This window comes from Carassius auratus, chromosome 41, assembly GCF_003368295.1.
Source record: "Carassius auratus strain Wakin chromosome 41, ASM336829v1, whole genome shotgun sequence".
Classification (NCBI taxonomy): domain Eukaryota; kingdom Metazoa; phylum Chordata; class Actinopteri; order Cypriniformes; family Cyprinidae; genus Carassius; species Carassius auratus.
Window position 1 is genome coordinate 11,744,978 of NC_039283.1, and position 27,943 is coordinate 11,772,920.

The window sequence follows — 27,943 nt, forward strand, 5'->3', positions numbered from 1 at the left end:
AGCACGGCATGCCTGGTCATATCTAGACTTGTTCTTATGAGTAATTAATCAAAGTAGTTCTAGCATCTATGATATATTCCTAGCATCAAATTAACAAACAAAAAAGGTCTGAATTCTGGGTTTATGTCTTGCAATTCTGTCTTTTTCATTTTCTGAACTGCAAGAAACAAACTGAAATATTGTGAGAAAAAAAGATAATTGAGAGATAAAGTAAGTTGCAGATACCGTATCATTCTTTCTTTCTTTGAAAAGGAATGGGCTTCAATATGACTAAGTATATGCTACTATCAAATAAAGTTATTGTCTAGCTTGTAAAACTTGTGAACTAGTGCTTTACTTGATTCAGCCCAAATGAGAGCTGTGTCTCAGTCTGTAGTGTGATGCTAGTCTCTGGAGAAGTGTCTCTATAGAAACACACCCGAGTCCCGTGATCACCGCTCAGGCGTCCATCGTGATCAGGAGACCGGATGATCTGTTGATGAAGCTCGTGTGTCTGCGGTCTGGAGGCTGACTGCTCTCGCGCTCTTCCGTGGCCATGAGTGCGGAGAAGCACAACTTCCTGTCTCAACCCGAGGTGAAAAACATCTATTTCTATCGGAACGGGGATCGCTATTACGAGCCCAGGCGCTTGGTGATTAACTCGAAGCGGGTTTCGACCTTCGACACGCTGCTGCGGGAGGTGACCGGCGGCGTGAGGGCTCCGTTCGGCGCGGTCCGGAGCATCTACACGCCCAAAGCCGGACACCGGGTCCAGTCCCTGGAGCACCTGCGCAGCGGAGAGCAGTACGTGGCCGCTGGACGAGAGAGCTTCAAGAAGATCGAGTAAGACACTTCTGCCACCTGTCAAACGGTTACACCCTTATTCTCCTCATTTTATAATGATAGACAACTTTATTTCTAAAGTTTATTAGACTTAAAATGTTAGTTTTATGAAGAAGTTGATGTACAGGAAATATGTATCTATTAGTCTGCATTAGAACTGATTTAACATATTTAAAGAAATAGTTCACCCCAAAAATAAAAATTAGTTGATAATACTCTCACCCTCAGGATCATCTGAGATCAGGATGAGTGTGTTTCTTCATCAGGTTTGTAGAAATGTAGCACTGCATCAGTGTCTCATCAATGGATGCTCTGCAGTGAATGGGTGCCGTCAGAATGAGAGTCTGATAAAAACATCACAATAATCCACAGCACTCCAGTCCATCAGTGAACATCTGGAGAAGACAAAACCTGAAACATCCAGCATTAAGATGATTTTAACTCAAACACATAGAGTCTATAATCCAGAATAACTCTTCCAACAGTGAAAGAGTGTTCTGGTCTGAATCAGGAGAGAAATCTGCACAGATCAAGCAGCGTTTAAACAGATCTAAACTAATCTGTGAGAGACGACAGCAGATGCACTTGTTCACTGGAGGAAGTGTTATTATGGATTCAGATTGTAATAATAAAAATAAAAACATCTTAGTGCTGGATTTGTTTCATTGCTGAGACAGTGATGCAGTGCTACATTTCTCACGATCTGATGAAGAAACAAACTCATCTACATCTGGATGTTTCTCAACAAATGTTATTTTTTTTATTAAACTATTGTTTTTAAGCCAGTGGTTTTCAACCTGTGGGTCGCGGTGGTATTGCAGGTGGGCCGCCAATTACTATTAAAGGGATACTCCACCGTGTTTGCATATTAAACTATGTTTTTCCCTTAACTAAGACGAGTTGATACATACCTCTCTCGTCTCAGTGCGTGCACTCGATCGCTTTGGCGCGCGGTGACACTTTGAAAGCACTTAGCTTAGTCCATTCATTCAATATGGGCCAAGCAGAGAAGCTACCAAACACCTCCACGTTTCCCGATTTAAATACAGTTACTCGCGTAGTGTAACTCGACCTAGGACGGTAACACAAAACAAAACCTTGCGCTTTTCTAAGCGTGTAAAATGGATAACTATATTGTGTGGCGGAAGACCATGGCAAGTCTTGGCGCAGTAATATCTTCACTAGAGGGAGCGGGGGCCGGTGAGAGGATTTTTCACTAGTGAAGATATTACTGCGCCGAGACACTTACACTTACTATAGTGATTATTTTGACTTATGTCTGTTCTAGAGACGTTACAACTTTTTGATAAAGCTCTAATTGGTTTTCTTTTTGAAATATGTTTCAAATTCATCCTGAATGGGGTTTATTTTGTACATATCGCACAGCCCTAGTTCATTCAATAAATACAGTTAACAATCTAGCTTCTGAGTACTAAGTTATTAACCCAACAATAGCGGGGTCAGTTATTTTTTGCAGTGGGCCGCGCAAACATATGTGTTTGGTTGTGTGGGGCGTGAGCTGAAAAAGGTTGGGAACCACTGCTTTAAGCATTAAATATAACATCATTATATTTATTATCAACTAAATTGAAAAGTTTGACTAGTAGTGTCTGTATCACAAATTCTGCTTTGTAAAAAAAAAAAAAAAGTAATTCAGCTCACTTTCTAGTTACTTACAGATAGGATCCAGGAAGAAAAAAGTGCTTCAGACCAATGGAGTGGTAAGGACAAATATTTACACTGATGTCTGAAATCTGTCTATGTGTGTCTATACCACTCTCAAGCTCTGCTCCAGTATAAACCTGCTGATTAATGAAGGTTCAGTGAAGCAGTCGATCACTGCTGCCCTCGGGACTCTACACCAGAGCAAACACACACACACACACACACAGAGCTTCAGACACTGGCAAACACAGCCAGGGATCTCAGAGCAGGTTTATAACACACCGCTTATATGTTTAAAGGAAAACTGGAGCATCAGTGTGCTTTAATGTTCAAGAAAGACTACCTGAGCGAGGTGTCATGTTCAGACACACGTCTGTGTTGTCGTCTGGAAAGACTCACTTTGTTATTGTCAGCTCATTTGTCAATGAATTATTAACCTGTGAATTATTATCCACGCTCTTGGATGCATATTTAAGTCAATGGCTCTGACCCAGAGCGCAGACAAAGCCCTGGCAGACCGTCTGAACATCATTCATATACTCAAGACTAGATACAGAGACAGAAAACTACTTCTGATGTCTTCAGAGTATAGTTAAACTGATACTGCTCAATGTATTGATAAACATTTATGATAAACAAAAAAATAAGTACTTCTATTGAAATACATTGCTTTTAAATATATTTGTAATTACACATTTATTCTAATAAAGTTGCCATTTACTTGCCATTTACCATACTTGGCTGGATGACATGTCACTTTCACTTCACTTTCATGTAGGAAATTTAAAAGTATATTCACTTTCAATATAATATTGAATAACACACTAGATAAAATGAGAATCAATACTTTACATGTGTGTTAGTATCTTGGTTCATATTCAGTGATCATGATTAGATCTGGTGTTTAAGCTGTAATTAAACTGGATGACTGTCAGCTTGTGGTTTCTGTGTGCAGCTCAAGCCGGTTCCTCAGAGTCGTCTGATCGTGTCTGCCAGATTCCTCAAGCCCATCAAAGAGCCCTGTGCTGTATTGTAAGAGCGGTTTACTGCTTTATTTCATCAGCATCACTGCAAACCTTCACTAGTTCAGTGATTCCAGTTTCCAGATTTAATCAAAGATCTCTGTGGGATATTAACAAGCTTCATGATTACTCTCCCTCCTGTTGTTGAAAAACAATGACATTGTTCTGTTTCTTTCTGTGAACTTCTGGAGCAATCGTATTGCTTTTTTTTGCACACAGAAATCACTCACAGTGAGCACAGCGCTCAGAAAAGAGAGACAAAACACTGGAAAGATTTACTGTAATACTGTAAACGCCATATTAAAACCACATTGTTTGTATTTTGTGATACAATTTTATAGATTTTTATAGAACAAGCAGATGTAGTTTTTTCATTCTTTTTTTTAATCAAAAGTGACTTAGCTTATTGTCATTATTGCATGGTATGTGTGCTACAAATGAAGATTTGATTCACACAACGACTGACTAAAAGATCTTGGTTCATCCAAATGAAGAAGAACATAATAAAATGGAAAGTACATTCAGTAAACGGACAGCATATTTTGCTAGCTGGTTTTCTGCAGTGCTGAACAAATAAAAGCAGAGATGTGTGTGTGTGTGTGTGTGTGTGTGTGTGTGTGTGTGTGTGTGTGTGTGTGTGTGTGTGTGTGTGTCAGTGTCGTGGCCAATGGAGACGTCCTGAACCCAGCGGTGAGGTTGCTGATTCCCAGCCGTGTGATTGGTCAGTTTGAGCGGATTCTGGAGATGATCACAGAGAAAATGGGCCTGCGGATCATTGGGGGTGTCCGGAGGTACACAAGCACGAGCAATGGAGAACATTTACCCCATGGCAATAACAATCAAGTGAAATTAATTCATAGTGCTCAAAGGTTCTTTTCTAAAATACAGAAGAAAAAAAAAAATCAAGTGTAATGCTTCTGGCAGCTGGTTAATAAAATCAGAGCACAGCTCTCTCAGGCTAAATGTTTGCATGCATTTGTGCTCCTGTGTTTAGAGACGTCACAACCGTTTTAAAAATGAGATCATTTTGATTACTTTGATTCTTGTGGTTCTCCAGGACACACTGTAGAAGTCTCATGAAAGTCACTCAGATGATGAGTATTTCTACAGTCATGCCCACAAATATTGGCACCCTTGGTAAATATGATCAAATAAGGTTGTGAAAATTAATCTGTGTTGTTAATCCTTTTGATCTTTTATTAAAAAAAAAATCTCAAAAATGTTTCATTTCATTGGATAATAAGAATTTAAAATGGGGGGAAATATCATTATGAAATAAATGTTTTTCTCTAATACTCGTTGGACACAATTATTGGCACCCTTTTATTCAATACTTTTGGAAATCTCCATTTGCCAGTTTAACAGCTCTAAATGTTCTCCTATAACCCCTGATGAGGTTAGAGAACACCTGACAAGAGATCAGACACCATTCCTTCATCCAGAATCACTCCAGACCCTTCAGATTCCCAGCTTCTCCTCTTCAGTTCACTCCTCTCATGATCCGTAGGGTTCAGGTCAGAGGACTGGATGGCTGTAGCAGAAGCTTGGTTTTGAGCTCAGTGACCCATTTCGGTGTTGTTTTCGAGGTTTGTGTTTGGATTATTGTACGGTTGAATGATCCAAACATGGCACATTATAAGATTTCTAACAGAGTCAGTCACTTACTGATTTTTTATCTGTTGGTATTTGATATATTCCATGATGCCATGTGTCTAAACAAGATGTCCAGGACCTCCAGCAGAAATATAGGCCCACAACATCAAAAATACAGCTGTATATTTCATTGTACACATGGGGTACTTTTATCCGTGTTTTCACCAAACCCATCTTGAGTGTTTACTGCTAAAAAAGCTCATTTTTAGTTTCATCTGATCATAGAAGCCAGTCCCATTTGGAGTTCCAGTCATGTCTGAAAACTGAATATGCTTTAGTTTGTTTTTGGATGAGCTAGGAGAATTTTTCTTGAAATCCTCCCAAACAACATGTGTTGATGTGGTTCTGTTTGACAACTTTTTTTAAAGGTTTTCTGAACCAGACACTCAACTATTTTCTGCAGTTCTCCAGCTGTGATCCTTGGAGAGTCTTTAGCCGCTCAAACTGACCTCCTCACCGTGCATTAGGACGATATAGACACACAACCTCTTCCAGGCAGTTTTCTATCAATTTCTGTTGATTGGAAACTCTTAATTATTGTCCTGATGGTGGAAATGGGAATTGTCACTGCTCTAGCTCTTTTCTTAAAGCCACTTCACCAATTTGTGAAGCTCAATCATCTTTTTCTGCACATCAGAAATATATTCTTTGGTTTTTCTGATTGTGATGGATGATTAAGGGCATTTGGGCTTCGTTTTCCCTCCACTTTATATTTCTGTGAAACAGGAAGCAAGGGCTGGATAATTTCATGTTTATAATCATGCTGGAGTGCTCATAATTGTGAATATGAATGGGAATATACTTCAGAGATATTTTACTCATAAGAATTTCTAGGGGTGCCAATAATTGTGTCCAACGAGTATTTGAGAAAAACATTAATTTCATAATGATATTTCCCCTCCGTTTTAAATTCTTGTTATCCAATGAAAGGATACATTCTTGTGAATTTTTTACATAAAAAAATCAAAAGGATTAACAATGCAGATTAATTTTCACAGCCTTTTTGATCATATTTGCCATGGGTGCCAATATTTGTTGGCATGACTGTATGTTCCCTGAGCAGTATTTACCATCTTCTCGTTCAGTCTGTACACCTTTGAAGGGACTCTGGTTCTGGACGGAAAGGAGTTAGAAAACGGACAGTTTTACGTCGCTGTTGGCAGAGACAGATTCAAAAGGCTTCCATACAGCGAGCTGCTCTTCAGTAAAGCCATCGGCGTGAAGAGAGTGAACGGGTGAGAGAAAGACACAGTATTTTCTCTCGAGATGAAGGAAGTTTTCAAGCAGAATGTGACTGAATGTGATTTTAGGTCTAAAGCGGCTTCACTACCTCCGATATACAAATACAGACAGCAGAATGGAGATGTGAGTACTAAAACATCATAGTACCAGAGGTTTGTGTTTTGAAGTGTGTACTCATTGCATGTTTGTGTTGTGAGGTGGTGAGTGAGTGTGAGTGTGCAGCGGAGAAGAGCAGTCCTCCGGCGCAGAGCTGTAAAGAGCAGCTGTCGTCTGTGGTCCGAGAGATCTCACAGGCCAAGCTCATGAACATCCGCAAGAAGAGGAGCGGACTCACTCAGGACAACAGTAAGAGACACTGCAGCACAGCATGCACAACACTAGAGTATATACTGCTCAGACCGTGGAGCTCTGTATGATGGTTTAATGATTGTGGAGCAAGTCTCTTCTGCTCAGCAAGGCTGCAATTATTGATTAAAATGCAGTAAAAACTGCAATATTTGTACAATTCAAAACAGGTTGTTTTCTGTGTGAATCTGTGTTAAAGTGTAATGTATTTCTGTGATGCTCCGCTGTATTTTCAGCATCATTCCTCCAGTCTTCAGTGTCACATGATCTTCAGAAATCAGAATAATATGATGATTTACTGATCAAGAAACATGAAGATTATTATCAATGTTGAACACAATTGTGCTGCTCAATATTTCTGCTGAAACAGTGATACATTTTATTTCTGATGAATAGAAAGGTCAAAAGAACAGCATTTATTTGACATGGGCATTTTAAATGTCTTCACTGTCACTTTTGATCAATTTAATGTGTCCTTGCTGAATAAAAGTTTTATTTGTAAATTTTGTAAAACTTTACAATAAAGCCTAATTACAAAACTAACATTAAATAAACTTGAGCAATATATACATTTACAGCATTTAATTTTTAACCTCTGTTAATGATAGTTAACATAATGTTATGTCACTTGACAGTGCATTAACTATAACAGATATAACTTTTGATTTAAAAATAAATAAATCTATCAGTAAATCCACTGCAACAATTAATTAATGCTAAAAAGTGTTTTTGGTTACACTTTATCTTAAGGTGTCCTTGTTACAGTGTAATTATACTTAAGTACGGAGTAATAATAATTAAATACTAGGGATGCACGATAATATCGGCACAACATCGGTATTGGTCGATAAAAGCTTAAAATGACGGCCGATATTAATATTTCTGCCGATGAGCCAAACCGATAGGGGGCATGTTTCATGTGCGCGCGACGACCATGAATGTAGCTTGAGCGCCAAAAACTTAAACTTACAACATGTCAGCTGTGTGGAGGCATTTCGAGATCTGTCAAACAGATAACAAAGTTGCTATTTGTAATATTTGTAAAGCACAAGTGATGGGAGGAGGCGTAAAACAACAGTCTTTCAACACTACAAATATGATTACACATCTTAAGAGCCGTCATCCTGAGCAGAACCAAGACTTTTTAAAAAGTAAGAAGGAAAAAATGCAGACAAAAACCCATCAGCAGCCTCTACTTCAGTCCTTTGACAAAGCTAGAAAATACAGCAGCGACCACCCAAAGGTAAAAGATCTTAATGACAAAATAATTGAATTTATTGCTCTTGATAACCAGCTGTTTAGCGTGGTGGAAGATGTTGGCATCAGGAGGCTAATGATGCACCTAGAGCCGCGGTATGCTATGCCTAGCCGGCGCTATTTTTCTGATGTGGCCTTACCTGAACTCCAGAGTGTTGTCGCCAGTCAAATTGAAAAGCTCCTTGCCGGCACGTGTCACATTAGCTTCACCACGGACATTTGGACATCAAGTGTGAGTCCTGTAAACATGTTGAGCCTCACTGCCCAGTGGATGAAGATTTCACCCTTAAAAAAGCTGTCCTACACTCACAGGAATGCTCCGGTTCTCACACAGCAGCTGCAATTGCGTCCGCATTTGAAAGTATGTTTGGGAAATGGAAAATAGAAAGTTTCCATGGGAAGGAGAATAATTGGACATTTCAAACACTCCCAGCTGGCATACAGTCGACTGGCGGATGTACAGAAAGAGCTCGGAATGTCGGTAAAATGACTTCAACAAGATAACGCTACCAGATAGTTCGACATTTTATATGATGCGAAGCTTGGTTGAGCAGAAAAGGGCACTAGGTGCTTATGCCGCTGATTTCGAGCTTCCTGCAACTTTGACGCAAATCAGTGGGGAATTATAGAAAATATGATCACACTTCTCACCCCCTTTGAGCAGCTGACCAGAGATATAAGTTCTGCAGAGGCTTCTGCTGCTGATGTGATCCCCGCGGTTGTGGCACTGACACGACTGCTTGGCCGGCCGAGTGACACGGACAGAGGAGTGCAGACTACCAAAACTACCCTGCTGGAAGCCGTCAATCATCGCTTCACCGGTGTGCATTGTGAGGCACTTTATTCTGTTGCAACCATGCTTGATGAACGATACAAAGACCGGTACTTTGACGAGGAAAAAAAGAGGAGTGCTCGCGACCTGTTGCTCAAAGTTTTGGATGACATGAGCGGCAGTGCAGATGCCAGCACAGAGGATCCCCCAGAGAAGAGGACCTGAACAGGATCACTGCTGGATATGATATGACGAAATTCTGGAGGAGAATGTCATGTTTGAGGAGCAAGACAAGACCGCCTCAGTGTCACAGGTAAGTGTAAAACATGCACAAATGTAGGTTATTATTTAAAAATATATATAGTTCACTTTTGAACCGAAAGCATCCTAATTAATGATGCGACTTTCGCTATTATTATTCTGCAATGTCATAACATAGATAATCGCCTATTTATTATCATAATTCGCTATGTGTACGGTAGTAATAATAAACATGCAACTAATAAATCATTTGATTTGTGGAAAAAAAAACGTTAGAGCTCTGTTAATGCCTAAAGCATAAAGTAAAAAAAATATATATATATATATCCGTAAGTAATATTTTGGTATTCTGTTACTTCATAGGTCATCTCATACCTGGCCGAACCCACAATTCCCAGGAACCACAGTCCATTGGAGTGCTGGAAGTGCAACCAGGCCGTTTCCCTGCCCTCGCTCTTGCTGCACGCAAGTACCTGTGTGCACCTTGCACAAGCGTTGACAGTGAACGGCTTTTTAGCGTTGCCTCTGATGTGATGGATGAAAAGAGAAAACGATTGGACGGTGAAAAGACAGAGATGCTTATTTTTGTTAAGAAAAACCTACCTTTGGTATTAAAAAAATAGCTGAACAGAAGCCTACCGGTCAGCCAAAGTTGTCACCCTAGTTAGTTGGACTGAAAAGGTTTGCACCACTCAAGTTCAAGTAAAGGATAAAATGTCCTTGTATTTTTATTTTATATTTTGTGGCTCACAAGATAAAATGTGGAGCTTGGTTTTAGTTTAGTTTGATTATACTTTTAAAGTGGACTGAAGGACTGAAGTGAAGGTCTGGACTACAGCTGCTTGTTTTGTGCACTTTAAGTGTTTTCTGTAAGTTTCAGTACAATGTCATGTTAAGTTTCAAAGTCTAAACTTAAAAATAAAATGTTGCACTGGCATATCATTTATTCTCCAAGTGAAATAATTGACCTGTTTTTCAGGTGTGAATGTCTGTCTACATTTGTAAAATAATACATTTATGGTAGAATCAGTACAGAAGAGATACATGGATTTCTCTTCAGTAAAATTAAAGTTAAAATATATCAGGCGAAAAATTTGTTTATATATCGGTATCGGTATCGCCATCGCCCAAAATAATTGTTAAAATATCGGCATATCGAATATCGGGCAAAATCCAATATCGTGCATCCCTATTAAATACATGTGCTTACTATATGGATAGGTTTAGGATGAGGGTTTGGCTTTGGTTACATGCATATAATTATGCATAATTTAGCTGTTATTATATTAGTAAGTACATGCAACATGTATAACAATAACAGCTTAAACAATGACGTGTTTTTCATTGTTAGTTCATCGTAATCGCAAACATTTTGAAGAAATGTGCAGAAACCGTACCTTGAGCTCGTCGCTGTCTCATGAAAGTGTGATGAACTGAATCTGAATAGAATCAACATTGCTGTAAAAGATCGTAAAGCTGCACCATTTGTAAGCGTTTTTGCTGTCTTTGCCAACAGATGAGTTTGTGTGGGTGAGTCATTGTCTGATAACAGTGATGTAATTCTCTGATCCTTATATAACATGCTTCACTGAGTGACCATGAGATGGCACTGCGGCTCTGTGCGTGTGCTGCTCACAGGCTTGCTGTGGCATGAGAGGGATTACATCATGCTCCTCCTCCTCATCATCATCATCATCATCATTATGTTTCCTCAGATTGCAGCCGGAGGTGTGCGATCAGCGCCACACTCCACTGCACGTGTCTCTTTCCACAACATCTCACCAAGTGATGACCTTTCAGTGCAAAGAGAGCCTCACAGAGATCGCCCCCAAACACTATTAGTCTCGCCCCAGACTCTGAAAGAAAACTGATTCATAGTTAAATTGATGTGTTGAAAGTAAAGATCAGGAATAAGAGGTTTGGCAGTGAGGGGGTGTGATGTAATGTGCAGTGTTTGATCTGGAGCAGGAGTGTGTGTGTGTGTGTGTGTGTGTGTGTGTGTGTGTGTGTGTGTGTGTGTGTGTGTGTGTGTGTGTGTGTGTGTGAGAGAGAGAGTGTGTGTCTGCAGTGAGGGCAGAAGCGTCTCTGTCTCATTATCACTCGAGGTCCTGCTGGTACCCAGGTGGCCTGATACTATCTTATTAAATCTCTATGGTGATAAAGTCAACAAAAGCACATCTCTTCTCTTCTCCACGATTCTGTTTCTTTGGCCGAGCAGAATATATTTCTATGTAAAACCATTCTTACCTGATCTGCTGTAATATCATCTTTTACACACAGTGTTGGGAAAAGTTACTTTCAAAAGAAATACATAAAAATATTGGGTTACTCCACGGAAAAAGTAAGTGATTGTGTTACTCGGTTACTTATATAGAATGTAATGGATTATGTTACTTTTGTCACCCGGGCTGGCCTTGCTTATTTGATTAAAAACAAACAAACAAAAAGGTTATATTTTTGGTTACTGTAAGTGTCCTTTCACACCAAAAGTGAAATTAATATGCACCAGAAGTGAAATTGGAAAAAGTAACTCAGATGTTTTATTGTGAATCTAAAAGTAATGCATTACATTACTAGTAACTTGATAAATTAAGTAAATCTGAAAATAAGTAATCTGATTATATAACTCCAACACTGCGTATATAATACACATCTAAATAAAAAAAAAATATATATCCTTTTAGATTATGAATGTGCAGCTACTGATTAATGGTGGTCTATTTATTTATTTATTTATTTTTAATGGTCATATAATCTAGTCCTATCCAACATTAATATTCAGAGCCATCTGTAAGAATGCTGTTAAAACTATCTGAACGTGACTACAGTTTTTTGTTTTTAGGAATTGAAGACTTGTACAAATAGATCAATTTAGCAGTCCCATATTGATGTTTAGCAAAAATGTGTAAATAATTTAAGCAATTGTTTCATTTCTGAATGAATCAGGATTTTTAAATGGTTGGGTCTATTTTTGAATGGGTTGAATGAATCATTCAATGACTCACTCCTAAAGACAGGCATCGGTTTCTGTCCTTTATGAATGTGTATGAATCACACACTCTCTGAGTAGGTACTTCTTTTAAATTTGAAAAATTATTTTAGCTGGCATTCATAACTCCTCTCCCATGGCCTCGTGGGATGGTAAAGTGTCTACTGGGTGCACATTTCAGAATCTCGCCGGAAGTTATAGTCTTCACTGAGTGGAATATATTTTATGTGTAAACATATTCAGGTGAGTTTTAGAATTAGAAACATCTCTTCTTGTTATTCAATGAAAAAAGAATCTGATTACCAGGAAAGTATTGAGCACGGTCACGTCAGTTGGTGATTTGAGTGAGTTTGACAGAATCAAAGCAGTTCCCTTTCGAGGGAACTTCGAACTGCGTCCTCTAGGGGTCGCTTTGGGAAACACCTCGTTGTGACCCGTGTCTGAAGCATACATTGAAAAAACACTTGTTGGCCGGCGACAGCCTCTGATGTCACTACCGGCACGACTATAAATAAGCACCGGGAGAGCACGTCATTCACTTCTTCGTCTTCAACTGACTGTTATGTTTGAAGCGTGATTCTGAAAGAACCGGGAAGGGCGATCTTTCTCTGTTTATCATGGCGACAACTAGCAAGTGTTCAGATGATGTGTGCATCCGTGTCTGCGTTATTTGACACCCAATGACACATGCGATCTTTGCCTCATTTGTTTGGGTGAAGAGCACGCACGCGATATCTTTGAGGAGGCAATCTGCGTGCATTGTGAGCGTTTTTTCAATGGAAAAAGCTCCGCTCTCGTTCATCTCTCTTGTGAAAGAAAAGGGGGGAAAAAGACAGCCATTTGCTTCCCGTGGTTCAGGACCTGTCCGCATTAAGGCATGGAAGAGAATGAGCTCGTGAGAATACAGGTGGATCTGTCTGAATGGTTCCTCGGGAGGATGATGTTATATCTTTAACACTTTCTGATACTGAGGTTAATGCTCTGCTGGGTTTTTACCCAGGAAAAGCAGGAGATATTTGAGGATGGTGAAAAAGCTGATGCCGAGCCTTCTCAATTCTCCTGCCCTGCGTATGTAGAGCTGTTGGAGGTTATTGAGCGAAAATTACCTTTTGACCAGAACCCTCCAGCTCAGGTGAGCCTTTTATTTCTGCATGATCTCCATACAGAGATTAAAAAGAAATGAAAGATGCCATTTTTTTTCTCATATCCATCGGTTTCGGCATTAAAGTAATCTGCCGACATCGAGGTGATGCTCAAATGGCTATGAGGGACTGCCCCCTGTAGAAAGAGTAAAAACAATTATAAATAATTTATAAATAATTTGTATCTGTGAAATGTTTTTCTTTGTGCAGGGGAAACCTCCTCTCTTAATCTCCCTCCTTGCCATTTAAGCCCCTTCAGAAAATCATCTCGCTTAAATAGCAAGGCATACGCAGTAGCAGGTCAGGCTGTTTGTTACATACGATGATGGTGCTTCAAGCATATCAGACTGATCTACTAAGAGACCTGGATAGAGGCAGGGGCCTTTTTCTGATCAGGTAGCTGAGCTGCGCCGCACCACGGATCTCTCTCCGTGCTACCAAGCAGGCCACCTCCGTCATGGGCGAGAGTATGGATCTGAAAGCAGCGGAACGCGCCTTCGTCTCCTTGAACTTCTCATGATGACAGCAGAGAGACATCTGTGGATGAACCTGGCAGACATCGGGAGGAATGAAAGAAAATGCTTTCTTCTCGATGTTCAGGTTTGCCTTCTGAGCTTTTCGGTATTTCCGTTGAGAAGGCGATTCTCAACGGAGCAGAGAGACATCTGTGGATGAACCTGGCAGACATCGGGAGGAATTAAAGAAAATGCTTTCTTCTCGATGTTCAGGTTTGCCTTCTGAGCTTTTCGGTATTTCCGTTGAGAAGGCGATTTGAGAAGTTCAAGGAGACGAAGGCGCGTTCCGCTGCTTTCAGATCCTTCGTTCCACAAAGGTTCAGGTCTGAGCCCAAACAAAATAGGGGTCCTGATCAGTCTCGATCTGAGGATCAAAGACGGTCACAGGGGTTAGAGGAATTGAGGGTCACAAGGAGGTAAGCAGAACCTAAGGGGTATGATCTAGACGAGGCTGCGTTCTCGTCTGAATCAGAGTGATACCGAGGTATCTACTCATTCCCTTTGGGGATTTTTAACTTCTGCTTTTATCCTCCCCTTCCTAATTCCCCTGTAACCACCAGCTCTTCACCTGATCGAGGTTAGGTGGAAACCTCACGCATAACAGTCTCCTATGCTGGACCTATAATGTTTTTATGGTTCTATGTTCATAGCAACCACCTGACTGATGGTCCAGACTAAAAGGAGGTGCCCCTTGAGCGTGGCTCCCATGCAGGAGGGTGGGTGAGTAAATGTAACCCTCTCTGTATATACTTATGTGTATTTAATTGCTGGTGGTTACGTGTCTACTAATAAACTCTGTGAGTTCCCTTTGCAGTGCTCAGTTACAGTGTTTACTAAACACTCGCCAGCACCAGCCCTTCGGCTTCATGTTCCAGTATTAGGCGGCTGAGATCACAAGCTTCTGCAGGAGCCTCCTTGATCATCAGGCCTGGCACAGCACTGCAGGGAATTTCATGGATGTCTGGCCAGGTCACCCCGAGGGGTCTCCTGGCCGCTTAAGGGTGCTGTCGCATCTAGCAGGAAGTGGAGGTGGCAGTTATTTTTTGCAAATTTTCTGAAATCTTGTACGATAAGGGTTACGCGCTCTGCTTCGTTCCCTTTCTTGAGATGATTATACCTTGGTTCCTTGGGCTCCATTCAGCGAGTGTGTATTTGTTTATACACCTCAAGCATCGCTTCCCTCAACTTGAGGGGCTATTTGGGTGATTCTCGTGGTAATTTAGCAGCACTCCCCTTTTTCCAAAAAAAGGTCGCCTATGAGTGCGCTACTCTGAGCTCAGAGTTCTCCTCTCATATGAGACTGAGTTCTCTGTCATTTAGTCATTGCGAGTGATAAAGTTATCCAGAAATAAAAGAGAAAAAAAAGATTGACCAGTCGTTTCAAAACCCTCCGCTTTTTGCTTATAAGAGGTCCCATAATTTGAGGGATATATTGGTTAAAGCTGATTCTTACACTCCGCCTACTAATTGGCTCAAAACTCTTGATCCAGGCAATTTCCCTTGTAAGAGTTGTGTGAATTGTAAATCAATGATTGTGGGTAATTCTTTTTCACATCCACGGACTGGCAAGATATTCTCTGTGAGAGGGAGAATTACCTGCCGTTCGTCTATTGTTGTGTACTTACTCAAATGCCCGTGTGGGCTTTGTTATGTTGTTAAAACGAAAAGGCAAGGCAAGTTTATTTATACAGCACATTTCGTACACAATGGTAATTCAAAGTGCTTTACATAAAAGAAAGTAAAATAATCATGAAGAAAAAAATAACATAAATAAAACAAGCAATTTTAAAACTTTTAAAATGATAAAAACATTTAAAAACAGTTTGAAAATGAAAAAAAAAATGTAATAAAAATAAAACAGTGAAAATATACTCCAATCAGTTCGGACATTGCACAGTGCTCATTCAATAAATGCACAGCTAAACAGATGTGTTTTGAGTCTCGATTTAAATGTGACTAGTGTTTAAGCACATCTGATCTCTTCTGGAAGCTGATTCCAACCGCGGGCAGCATAGTAACTAAAGGAGGACTCCCCTTGTTTTGTGTGAACCCTTGGTATTTCTAACTGACTCAATCCTAATGATCTGAGTGCTCTGTTAGGTTTATATTTAGTGAACATATCTTCAATATATTTCGGTCCTAGGTCATTTAGTGACTTATATACGAGTAAAAGTACTTTAAAATCAATCCTAAATGTAACTGGAAGCCAGTGTAAGGACCTGAGGACTGGTGTGATATGCTCAGATTTTCTGGTTCTGGATGAGCTGCAGCTGTCTAATGCTCTTTTTGGGAAGAACCCATTACAATAGTCCACCCTGCTGGTGATAAAGGCATGAACAAGTTTCTCCAAGTCTTGACTGGAAACAAAACATCTAATTATTGCGATGTTTTTTAAATGATAGTATGCTGATTTAGTTACTGCTTTGACATGACTACTGAAACTAGGTCTGTCTCAAGAATCACACCAAGATTCCTGACTTGATTTTTAGTTGTTTGACCAATAGAGTCAAGGTATGCATTCACATTGAACACTTCATCTTTGTTTCCAAATGCAATGACTTCAGTTTTTTCCTTATTTAACTGAAGATAGTTCTGGCACATCCAACTATTAATTTCATCAATGCTTTGGCAGAGGGAGTCAATGGGGCTGTAGTCATTTGGAGATAAGGCTAGGCAAATCTGGGTATCATCAGTATAGCTGTGATTAGGCAATTTGGTTCTTTCTCATTATTTGACTTAGTGGGAGCATATACAGGCTAAACATGAGCGGTGCAAGAATTGAGCCTTGTGGGACTCCGCATGTCATGGACGTCCACTTAGACTTATGCTCTCTTATACTCACATAATAGCCTCTCCCTTCTAAGTATGATCTGAACCATTTGAGTACCATCCCAGAAATGGGAAAAGAAAAAGAAAAGAGAATTAAGATTAAGATTACACGAACACAAAAGATACATACGCAATCATGATATTAAGTTACCCATGGCCAGACATTTTAATGAATTTGGGCATGATATTTGTACTTAATTTCTAGGCATTGAGTTGGTCAAGCCACTTCAACGGGGAGCGCTTTCTTCTCCAATGAGAGGCTTTTTGGATTTACACACTTCAAACAGTATACCCCAATGGTTTAAATGAAAAATTACCTTTAAATAGTTTTTTGTAAAACCATTTGGGTTGCAATCAATCTGTGTCATTTCTTGTGTGCTTCCATAATGTTTGTAACTTGATGCACCTGATCTTGCTAATGATTTCAGGAATGAGGTTCACCTGTGATGCATTGTTTTAAAATGTTCTTGTTTGTGCTTCTTGGTACACACTGATGATGGCTTTTCCGAAACGCGTCTGTGTAAGACATGGTACGAATAAATTTATAAAAGCTGCTCTATCAGAGTGCCACGAGAACCCCTCCTTAGAACAGTATTTGAAAATCCATGCTATGGTAGGTGTGCACGTGAAGTCTTTGCACACTTTCTGAAATCCACTGTGGTAAGTTCGCACGCTAGTATTCTGCATTCTTTCTAAAATCCTATATGGTGAGGGCTTCGCGCGGTTGCTTTGTGCCCTTTCTTGAGTTGGTCAAAGCCCCATTCATCTTGGGCGTCGCTCCACCTATGTATCCTCGGAGACCTATCTAAACAGGGTGTTGCTACTAGAGAACTGTCGAGACAGCTCTTTCAGCAAGCTTATGCGTAAGCTAGCGGTAGCCCCTGTGTGACAGGCAAGACTTGGTAGAAATGCTAGGTCCTTAGCCGTATCCCTTTTAAAGGAATCTTTCCTGATTGCAAGCCTTCAGCTCTACCCTGGGCCAAGGCCCTAACAATTAAGTTGGGTATGTAGCTTAGCCTTTTGTCCGTAAGGGGTACTGTCACAGACAGCCTACTCAGGGAACTATGGTTAGATACGTAACCTGAGACAGTTACCAAATGGTATCAGTGAGTCAGTTTAACCATATTGAATTGCAAATGAATGAAGTTTCCAATGTCGCAAGATAAATGTCTGTGTTTGATTCCTTCATGCAGCATATAGGATTACACAAGCAGGGAGTTTAGTGATCTGTGATGTAATCTTCAGTATTACTAGTCCTGTATTATAGCACTGGTTGTGTTCAGGTGTGTAGAGCAGCGTTCTGCTCATTTCAGCTTCTAATAACTGAGTTTCAGGATTTGTAATAGTCTATTATTTGAATTCAGATCTCAGCTCAAATGTAATATTGGGTCAAAAAAAAACTTAAATTATAATTATTAATACAATTATATTTACACCTTCTTTCAAAATGTCAATGAATCATAAAGACTGTTTTGAGTAAAGCTCAGTCTTAAAGTGCCAGTCTCGACACAGGCAAAACATTTAGTCACTCTTGCATTGATAAATATCCCTCTTTGATAACTAAACCGTCCATTAGAAGAAAGGCAGGAAACGCTGTGCTGGAATATAAAGCTATGTGCATACATTTGAATATCAATGATTTGCAGAGGATCTGACACCATTAACCAGGGAGTCTAACAGATGGCACAGTTGTTAAGTGAATGTAGGGCAAATTCTCCAATCACATGGCATCATGAAGTCAGAGAGGCTGAGGATGTGTGGATGTGTTTGAGAGAGGGAAGGAGGAATCGTACTCCAGTAATGACAGGGAGGATCAGAGGAGTGTGGAGCGCTGATGGCTTTCACACTTCAGTAACTCAGGGCTCCTGCTGACAATCCATCCACAATACTGAAATAATGCTGAAATAGCCCATTAAGGTGCCTCTCTCTGTGCCTCACTTCACTGAGCAGACCGCACGTGTGTGTGTGTGTGTGTGTGTGTGTGTGTGTGTGTGTGTGTGTGTGTGTCTGAGGTCTTCCAGCTCCTCCAAACAGACTGAGATGTGACAAGTGCTAAAGTCTTGCTCGCTTCTAATTAGATCATGGCCTGCAGTGATGGCAGTAATGTAATATCTGAACCAGAGGCGAGAGACAAGAGAATAAAAGAGGAGCCAGATCCTTCTTTAAATGTAGAAATGTAATTTTCTTGTCACGTTGTTTTTTCCTTATTCTGTGTTTGATTTTGTTTTCTGTGTCCAATACCAGTGTGATCTCATTAGTATTTGTAGATAGACATACTGAAACTTTTTTTATTCATTTATTTTATGTGAATAATATAGTATTTCTTAATATTGAGGTCATAGATGGACAAAGGATTTACTGTGCATGTGCAGGTACTGACGTGAAGTCTGTGATTTTTTTTTTATTATTATATACACATTCAGCTTTAAAAATAGTTTAAATTCTCTCATACATATAGATCAATTTATCAGTCTCATCTGGATTTTATTTAAGTAAAAATGTGTAAATTATTGAAGCACATATTCTTCATGAATGTATCTGAATGTTTTAATGAATTGGTTGAGTGAATAATTCAATGACTCACTCATAAAGAAATACACCTGTTTCGTTCCTGTGTCTGAAATCACATACAGTGGGTCTAGAATAGAATCTACCCACTTTAAAATAGTCATATTCTGTTGCTTTGTGGCCTGAAATGAAGACACAGTTTTTGTTTTATCCAGCTGTATTTACTCAAAGCATCCAAGTAAAATGAAATTAAAAAAGCCCTGTATGAATCAGGACGTCGCTCACAGTGGATGAAGGAGAAAAAGCTGAATGTCTTGCATGTCCTCATCAGAATCTAGACTGAAACCCTTCTGAAAGCCAGTGGAATGACCTGAAGACTGCAGTCCACAACTGAACTTGAGCAGCTCTGCATCGAAGAACGTTAGTAGAGACAAATCCCAACAGACCAAAGCCTGTACTTAAAGCAGAAGGTGCTTCAACAACAGAACAACACAAGGGTTGATCCTTTTTCAACTCAGAGATTCTGGTTTTTATCTTTGATTTATTTATTTATTTATTTCTGACGTGTTTTGTATCTTTCACTTGGATGTTATCAGTCACTAAGAGTAAATACAGCTGCATAAAAAAAACTGTGACTGCCATTCATAACTCTTCTCCCATGGCTTCATACCATAGTCAAGTATCCACTGGATGCATGAACATTTCAGAATGCATCACGTTATCCAGGTATTTTTCACTTACTGCTTTACACACACACACACACACACAAAATGGTGTAGGATTGACTTTTGTACTATACTCACTGAGTATGGCTATACCCAGTTGAGAAAGATCAGAATCACAACATTATTTATCTTTAAATGGTGTATGAAATATTCATGTGTACAATTAAGCCTAGGGCTGAGTTTGCATTTGCTTTAGGAATAGACCCCTGGATACATGATACCAGGTGTGTTGAAACTCTTCTGAAAGAGGCTGGTGTACGTGATTGGCTGAGACGGAGACCTGTGTGACAGTTGCTGGGCGGAGCTTGGACGATTGACTCGGTGGGTTTGCTGCCCGCTGGTAACAGTGCTCTCATAGGAGTGTCCCGTCTGCCTCTGACAAATCAACAGGAACGCTAGAAGACACTCCAGCGAATGAAAGTCAGCACTGATTGACTCCCCTCTTTCTGTACACACTTAGACGAGGAGGTTTTTGCAGTCCTCCCACCAAAAGCATGGTGGTTTATTATTGTCAGAAGTGGCAAATTGCTTTCCCCCAGAAGGCACTGTGTGCCTTAAAATGTTCCCAATTAAGCCTTATTGAGGAGCGATTCATACTTATTATACAGTGTGAAAGCCATTAAAGTCTGGGAGTCCCAGCAGTGACTTCCATTGTGAAATTGCTTCTTGAGAGCTGTGCCGCTCAGATTGGCTGCATCCTTGGTCTGTGTTCAGGGATCTGATCTAGATGCTGTGTGAATTTGATCTCTGTGTTGAGAACAGAATGATATGGGATCTCTTACATTGGGACTTACAGCAATCATTCACATTTTCTTCAGAATAATGCAAATACTTACATGCATACAGTGTACAGAAGCCAGATATCATCAGTGTGCTTCTTTGCCCTTGTGCTTAATAACATTATAGAAAAGTGCCTCATGTTGAATGGGTCTCTTTCATCATTTGCATCGTTCTTGAGTGACTGAAGGTCACATGCTTTATTTTAACTGCGCTGTAGAAGCTTTAGTGGAAGTGTATTGTTGGGTGGATATAATGAAATATAAGTGCGCCGCCACGCTGTCAGGTTTTTATAATGATTAGAAATGATCTGTTTTAAAAACACAGTGGCGTTTTGGTCATTGTTGAATTTCAAGACTGTCATCTCTGCAGAAATCTAGTCTTTGTTGGTTTTCTCAGATCCTCTTCTGTGTGCACAGTCTTTTCGTAGTGTAAACTTGTGGTTTTGCGGTGAAAATGAAAAGCTGATGTTGAGGTCAGCGGGGAAGCCGGCTGTTTGGCTGAACTCTAGTAGGTGACAGCGTTACAGTCCTGTTTTTATGACACCGTGGCAGTCTGTGATTAAAAGTGCTTGTTAATCTGGCTGTCAGCACGTTAAAAGCTGTTTTTATAAGCAAACAACGTGAAATTGAAATGTCACTAATGCCCTATAAGATTGCACTTATTTTGATAAGCAGTGCGGCCCAGTATATTAACCCTTAATTGCAGGTTGAGGTCATAAGTTTAGACACACCTTGAATGATCTGAATGCTAATAATATGATATAAATGTATTGTTTTTTAGTTTGTTTTGTTTATAGAATATATGGTCAAACAAAACAGTAGCACACACACACACACACACACACACACACAAATGGCATCTTTGTAATGGTTGAGTTGTCAATGTGAAAAGATCTCTAACTCATAAAGTCGGGTTGAGTCCAAATATGAAGATGCAAAAAAACAGAAAAACTTCTGAACAAGGTTGTTTCAGGCTTGTACAAATACAAGGGCAGTGCAACCTCAGAAATGTGTGATTAATCTGTGTCTGTCATACATATTTCATACGCTCTCGGTGTTGATGAGGTTATGAATGTGATTGGTTGCCTCGGGAGCAGCATGTTTTCGTCCTCATTTGCATAAGAGCAAAATCATTTAAGGCTCGTGATGCCATGCGTGTGCGTACTAATCGTGTTTGAACATTTTATTACCATATTCTCGATCACGCCTGCTGTAATTGATTTGCAGCCGGTTCTTTATGTATCACGTGATGTAAGAGTGGAAGTGAAGCTGAAGTCATGACGGCTCTCATGATCTCGTGTCGTTTGCCGGGTAACATCACGTCGATGAGAGAAAGCTGTTTCAGGCCTTGGGAGGTCTTTATGAAAATAGTCCATAAATAGCTGATCGAGTTGCATGAAAACAGAAACATACTTTTTTTTTGTGGTTGTAAACCTTATACCTTTTAAAACATTTAAGGCTGTGTAAGACCAAGATTTTTTTTTTTTTTTGGTCTTCAATATCATGACTACTTTCAGACTAGTGGACTTAAAACATATGAAATACACACTGAATTGATTCCTATCAAATCCATATCATTAGAGGCGTTGTTTCTCAACTTCAGCAGCACTTTCATAAACCATTCCTATCTGTATTCTGAAGACTTTTTCAGAGGGGTTTGCTCATATTTCATTTAAACTGATTTATACAGCATTTTACTCCTAAAAACATGGTGAAAATGTATTTATGATTTATGAAGTGATAAAAAAAGAAATCCAAAATGCTCTCTGGAAAAATGTTTCATGGTAATATGCCAACAAAATCAGACAAAATTGAACCTGACTCTATCCATTAGTTAACTAAAACCATAAGCCCATTATTATTATTATTATTATTATTATTATTATTATTATTTAAATAAATGTTAACCTAAAATACATAAATACGTGCGTACATAAAAAGCATTTTATTTTAGCTAGTTACATTTCTCATTTTCATTTATTTTAACTTGATGTACTAAAATAACTAAAACTCAAATTAAAAAAAATATAAAAACTGTATAGACATATTCAATAATAATAGTAATAATAATAATACAATAAACAAAAGTACAACAACAATTAAAATTTAAATGAAAAAGGAAAATGTATAATTCAATATATAATTTAAAACATTAAAAACTATAACAGAATTTCAAATATGATAAAATAACACTTGAAATATTTTATCCAATGTTCAGATTTATGTTCTTGAAAGTTACAGAAAATTAGTGCATGTCTGATTAGATAACATATAATTTGCATTTTAAACATAACATTGTTGAAAATAAAGGTCACAGTTTAGTTTAGGGACCAATTCTTAACAGACTATTAGCTCTAACTCTTGCCTCGGTAAACTCCCGATGTGCTGCTGATGAACAGTAAGTGTAGGTCTGGGGTGTAAGGGTTAAGGGATCTTAAAGACACACTTGAGGGTTGTTTTGGGCTGGTACAGCAGTGCTAGCATTAAAAGAACCTGAAAAGCCCTGCATAGTTCTCTAAAGACTCTCAAACTCTCTCTTCGTCTGGTAGTTTAGTTGGGAAAGGATTAAAAACAACAGTAAAATCAGTGTATCTCCTGAAGATAGCATGATTCTCAAGCGTTTGGCCCATGAGCAGTGTTTAATTGGCAGAGATATACAGGCTGCTAACGAACAGCACTTGTGCTGGAAATGCAGTCTTCCTTCTATCCGCCGCTTTAATGAAGGCAGGTTTTAAAATGCTTTATTTAATTTGATTTAGCATTTTTATGAGACGAGCCCTTCTCTCAATCACATTTAACTGTTTATTGTTACATTAGCGCTCCTGCTTACAGTCAGGCTTTTGGACTACAGTTAATAAATGTGAACCATTTCCATAAAATATTCAAAGAAGCCCATTATTGCTACGCCGGCTCATCTCCGCTGCTAAACTTCAATCAGTTTTGCATTTGAAATGCATTAAATGCCTGGGTAAAACGCTATCATCTGCACAGCAATATTTTTATAGCCGCTATTGGGGAAAGCGTGAACTTATATGAGGTGCATTAATTCTGCTGTTTAATTATTCAGAGTGTATTGATTTCACACACAATCTTTAGATTTATTACTCATTAAGTATTTAAAACACTCGTGTAATTTTCTTGTTTACTAGCGAGTATGATGGTATGACTGTAAATCTCACAAAAATAATTACACAGAAGCGTCGAAAGCTAATGGTCATTTTAACAGCGACTCTATAATTAATTCAAGAGAGGTTTTAATAAGAGTGTGATGTACATACATGCTCGTTTAAGACCTGAGACTATATTTACCACATCTGAAATGTGAAATAGACTATGATCATATCAATCATTGTTTATTACATCAATAAAACCACTGATTTATAATAAATAATTCAGGGAATTCATATATATATATATATATATATATATATATATATATATATATATATATATATATATATATTTCTTGATTATTTTTAGTTATTTTATTTATTTATTATTATTATTATTTAATTATTGTGATATATTTATTAATACAGTTATTAATACAGAGTGTGCAGCAGCAACCAAAGCCATCTTTCTCTGTGTTTGTAACTGAAGCTTTCATAAATGCATTGAATCAGGATTTGGGTGTGAGATCACATGGTCTGTGTGTGAATGTGAATCCTGCAGCATCACCTGTAGTGTGAATCCTGACCCATGGATGGCGCTGGCGTCTCATGTTTGCTGTGCTGTGTGTTTGTGCAGATGATGCAGAGGATGGAAGAGCAGAAGATGAGAAATCTTCACCGGTCCAGCAGGTGAGGAGCTTGAGCCTCATCATCTCTAACACTCGTACTAGAAATCAGCTGCCTGCGCTAAAGTAGTGAAGACGTCTGTCTATGAAGTCAAACGTTTGGACGCAGCTACACTGAAAAGTGTGTGTGTTTATATATATATATATATATATATATATATATATATATATATACAGTATTGTTCAAAATAATAGCAGTACAATGTGACTAACCAGAATAATCAAGGTTTTTCGTATATTTTTTTATTGCTACGTGGCAAACAAGTTACCAGTAGGTTCAGTAGATTCTCAGAAAACAAATGAGACCCAGCATTCATGATATGCACGCTCTTAAGGCTGTGCAATTGGGCAATTAGTTGAATTAGTTTAAAGGGATGTGTTCAAAAAAATAGCAGTGTGGCATTCAATCACTGAGGTCATCAATTTTGTGAAGAAACAGGTGTGAATCAGGTGGCCCCTATTTAAGGATGAAGCCAACACTTGTTGAACATGCATTTGAAAGCTGAGGAAAATGGGTCGTTCAAGACATTGTTCAGAAGAACAGCGTACTTTGATTAAAAAGTTGATTAGAGAGGGGAAAACCTATAAAGAGGTGCAAAAAATGATAGGCTGTTCAGCTAAAATGATCTCCAATGCCTTAAAATGGAGAGCAAAACCAGAGAGACGTGGAAGAAAACGGAAGACAACCATCAAAATGGATAGAAGAATAACCAGAATGGCAAAGGCTCAGCCAATGATCACCTCCAGGATGATCAAAGACAGTCTGGAGTTACCTGTAAGTACTGTGACAGTTAGAAGACGTCTGTGTGAAGCTAATCTATTTTCAAGAATCCCCCGCAAAGTCCCTCTGTTAAAAAAAAGGCATGTGCAGAAGAGGTTACAATTTGCCAAAGAACACATCAACTGGCCTAAAGAGAAATGGAGGAACATTTTGTGGACTGATGAGAGTAAAATTGTTCTTTTTGGGTCCAAGGGCCACAGGCAGTTTGTGAGACGACCCCCAAACTCTGAATTCAAGCCACAGTACACAGTGAAGACAGTGAAGCATGGAGGTGCAAGCATCATGATATGGGCATGTTTCTCCTACTATGGTGTTGGGCCTATTTATCGCATACCAGGGATCATGGATCAGTTTGCATATGTTAAAATACTTGAAGAGGTCATGTTGCCCTATGCTGAAGAGGACATGCCCTTGAAATGGTTGTTTCAACAAGACAATGACCCAAAACACACTAGTAAACGGGCAAAGTCTTGGTTCCAAACCAACAAAATTAATGTTATGGAGTGGCCAGCCCAATCTCCAGACCTTAATCCAATTGAGAACTTGTGGGGTGATATCAAAAATGCTGTTTCTGAAGCAAAACCAAGAAATGTGAATGAATTGTGGAATGTTGTTAAAGAATCATGGAGTGGAATAACAGCTGAGAGGTGCCACAAGTTGGTTGACTCCATGCCACACAGATGTCAAGCAGTTTTAAAAAACTGTGGTCATACAACTAAATATTAGTTTAGTGATTCACAGGATTGCTAAATCCCAGAAAAAAAAAATGTTTGTACAAAATAGTTTTGAGTTTGTACAGTCAAAGGTAGACACTGCTATTTTTTTGAACACACCCCTTTCAACTAATTGCCCAATTGCACAGCCTTAAGAGCGTGCATATCATGAATGCTGGGTCTTGTTTGTTTTCTGACAATCTACTGAACCTACTGGTAACTTGTTTGCCACGTAGCAATAAAAAATATACTAAAAACCTTGATTATTCTGGTTAGTCACATTGTACTGCTATTATTTTGAACAATACTGTATATATATATATATATACATATATGTATATCAGAATCAGAATCAGAAAGTTGTATAAACACTTGTGCTATAATTGAATTGAATAAGGTGCAGGGATGTACTAGGATGGAGGGGTAACATAAATATAAGGATATTGCATATTTTTATTGTATAAGTGGGGAACTTTTAATTGTTCATGAGGTAGATTGCCTGGGGGTAGAAACTGTTCTTGTGTCTGACTGTTCTGGTGTTTGCGGCTCTGAGGCCAGATGGCAAAAGTTCAATTATGGGGTGACTTGGATGTGAGGGATCCAGAGTGATTTTCTGAGCCCTTTTCCTCACTCTGGATGTATACAGTTATATATATGTATAGAGTTCTTGAAGGGTGGGCAGGGGAGCACCAATAATCCTTTCAGCAGTCCGAACAGTTCTCTGTAGTCTTCAGATATGTCAGATATGTCAGATGTCTTAAACCAGACAGCTATTGAAGTACACAGGACAGACTCAATGACGGCTGAGTAAAACTGTTTCAGCAGCTCCTGTGGCAGGTTAAACTTCCTCAGCTGGCGAAGGAAGTACAGCATACACACACACACACACACACACTGGTGGCCAGAGTTTGGATTACTTGTAATAATTTATTTGTATTTTTTAGCATCATTCCTCCAGTCTTCAGTGTCACATGATCTTCAGAAATCAGAATAATATGATGATTTACTGCTCAAGAAACATTTCTGATTATTATCAATGTTAAAAACAGTTGTGCTGCACAATATTTTTTGTGGAAACTGCGATGCATTTTATTTCAAGGATTCACAGATGAATAGAAAGATCAAAAGAATAGCATTTATTTGAAAGAGAAATCTTTTGTAACATTATAGATATCTTTACTGTCAGTTTTGATCGGTTTAATGTGTCTAAATTAAACTTTATTTTTATTTTTTATGTCAGTGTATCGCTGTTTCCACAAAAATATGCTTCAGGGCGTCACACACTGATCTGTGATGTTGTTTTATTAAGGGGGCAGAGGAGACCAGTCCTGATGTAGACCACTCACCCACAACAGAAGAATCAGCATGTGACGGAGAAGAAGAGAAGAGACCAGAGGAGGAGAAAGAGGAGGAGAAGAAAGAAGAGAAGAAAGAAGAGGAGGAGAAAGAGGAGGAGAAGAAAGAAGAGGAAGAGAAAGAGGAGGAGAAGAAAGAAGAGGAGGAGAAAGAAGAGGAGAAGAAAGAAGAGAAGAAAGAAGAGGAGGAGAAAGAGGAGGAGAAGAAAGAAGAGGAAGAGAAAGAGGAGAAGAAAGAAGAGGAGGAGAAAGAGGAGGAGAAGAAAGAAGAGGAGGAGAAAGAAGAGGAGAAAGAGGAGGAGAGGAAAGAGGAAGAGAAGAAAGAAGAGGATGAAGAAATAAAGGAAGAGGGACAGGCATCAGAACCAGAATCAAATGATGACGGTGAAGAGAAGCAGGATGAAGAAGCTGAAGGAGGACATGAAGAGAAACCAGATGAAGAAGAGGAAAAGCAGGAGAACACAGAGAACGAGGGAGAGCTGACGGAGGAGAATCCAGATCCCGGTGAGGATGCGTCCTCAAATACTGAATGAGAAAACCTGAAGGAGTTCAGCCAGAAATGATCGGCTGCAGAGCACAGAAGGAGAACTTTAATGTGAAAATATTCTGCCTGTTTTCTGTATAACATTTAAATGATGGAACAGAGAGACCAGAACATTCTTCAACATATCTTCTTTGTGTGACAAGACAGAAAGTCATTCAACTGATCACTTCTGGGTGAACTGTGCCTTTAGAGGATGATACATTACTGTGATTACTACTCATTTATTCA

At 39.1% G+C, this 27,943-nt stretch overlaps 1 protein-coding gene across 1 annotated transcript; it reads left to right on the plus strand.

Annotated features, from left to right (window-relative positions):
• Positions 1-262: 262 nt before the first annotated feature.
• On the plus strand, positions 263-27,704 carry LOC113059503 (doublecortin domain-containing protein 2). Its single transcript, XM_026228026.1, has 10 exons — positions 263-822; positions 2,492-2,543; positions 3,443-3,519; positions 4,166-4,300; positions 6,248-6,397; positions 6,473-6,527; positions 6,602-6,749; positions 24,274-24,326; positions 27,126-27,296; positions 27,570-27,704. The coding sequence occupies exons 1-10, from the start codon at positions 536-538 to the stop codon at positions 27,702-27,704; spliced, it is 1,263 nt and encodes a 420-aa protein (XP_026083811.1). The 5' UTR covers positions 263-535.
• The last annotated feature ends 239 nt before the right edge of the window (positions 27,705-27,943 follow it).

What these genes read in the sequence shown, in the direction of transcription:
- LOC113059503 (XM_026228026.1), top strand. Translation starts at nt 536, where the DNA reads ATGAGTGCGGAGAAGCACAACTTCCTGTCTCAACCCGAGGTGAAAAAC. An exon ending in AAAGAGCCCTGTGCTGTATT is followed by an intron (nt 3,520 to 4,165) that starts GTAAGAGCGGTT and finishes TGTGTGTGTCAG; the next exon opens with TGTCGTGGCCAATGGAGACG. An exon ending in ATCATTGGGGGTGTCCGGAG is followed by an intron (nt 4,301 to 6,247) that starts GTACACAAGCAC and finishes CTTCTCGTTCAG; the next exon opens with TCTGTACACCTTTGAAGGGA.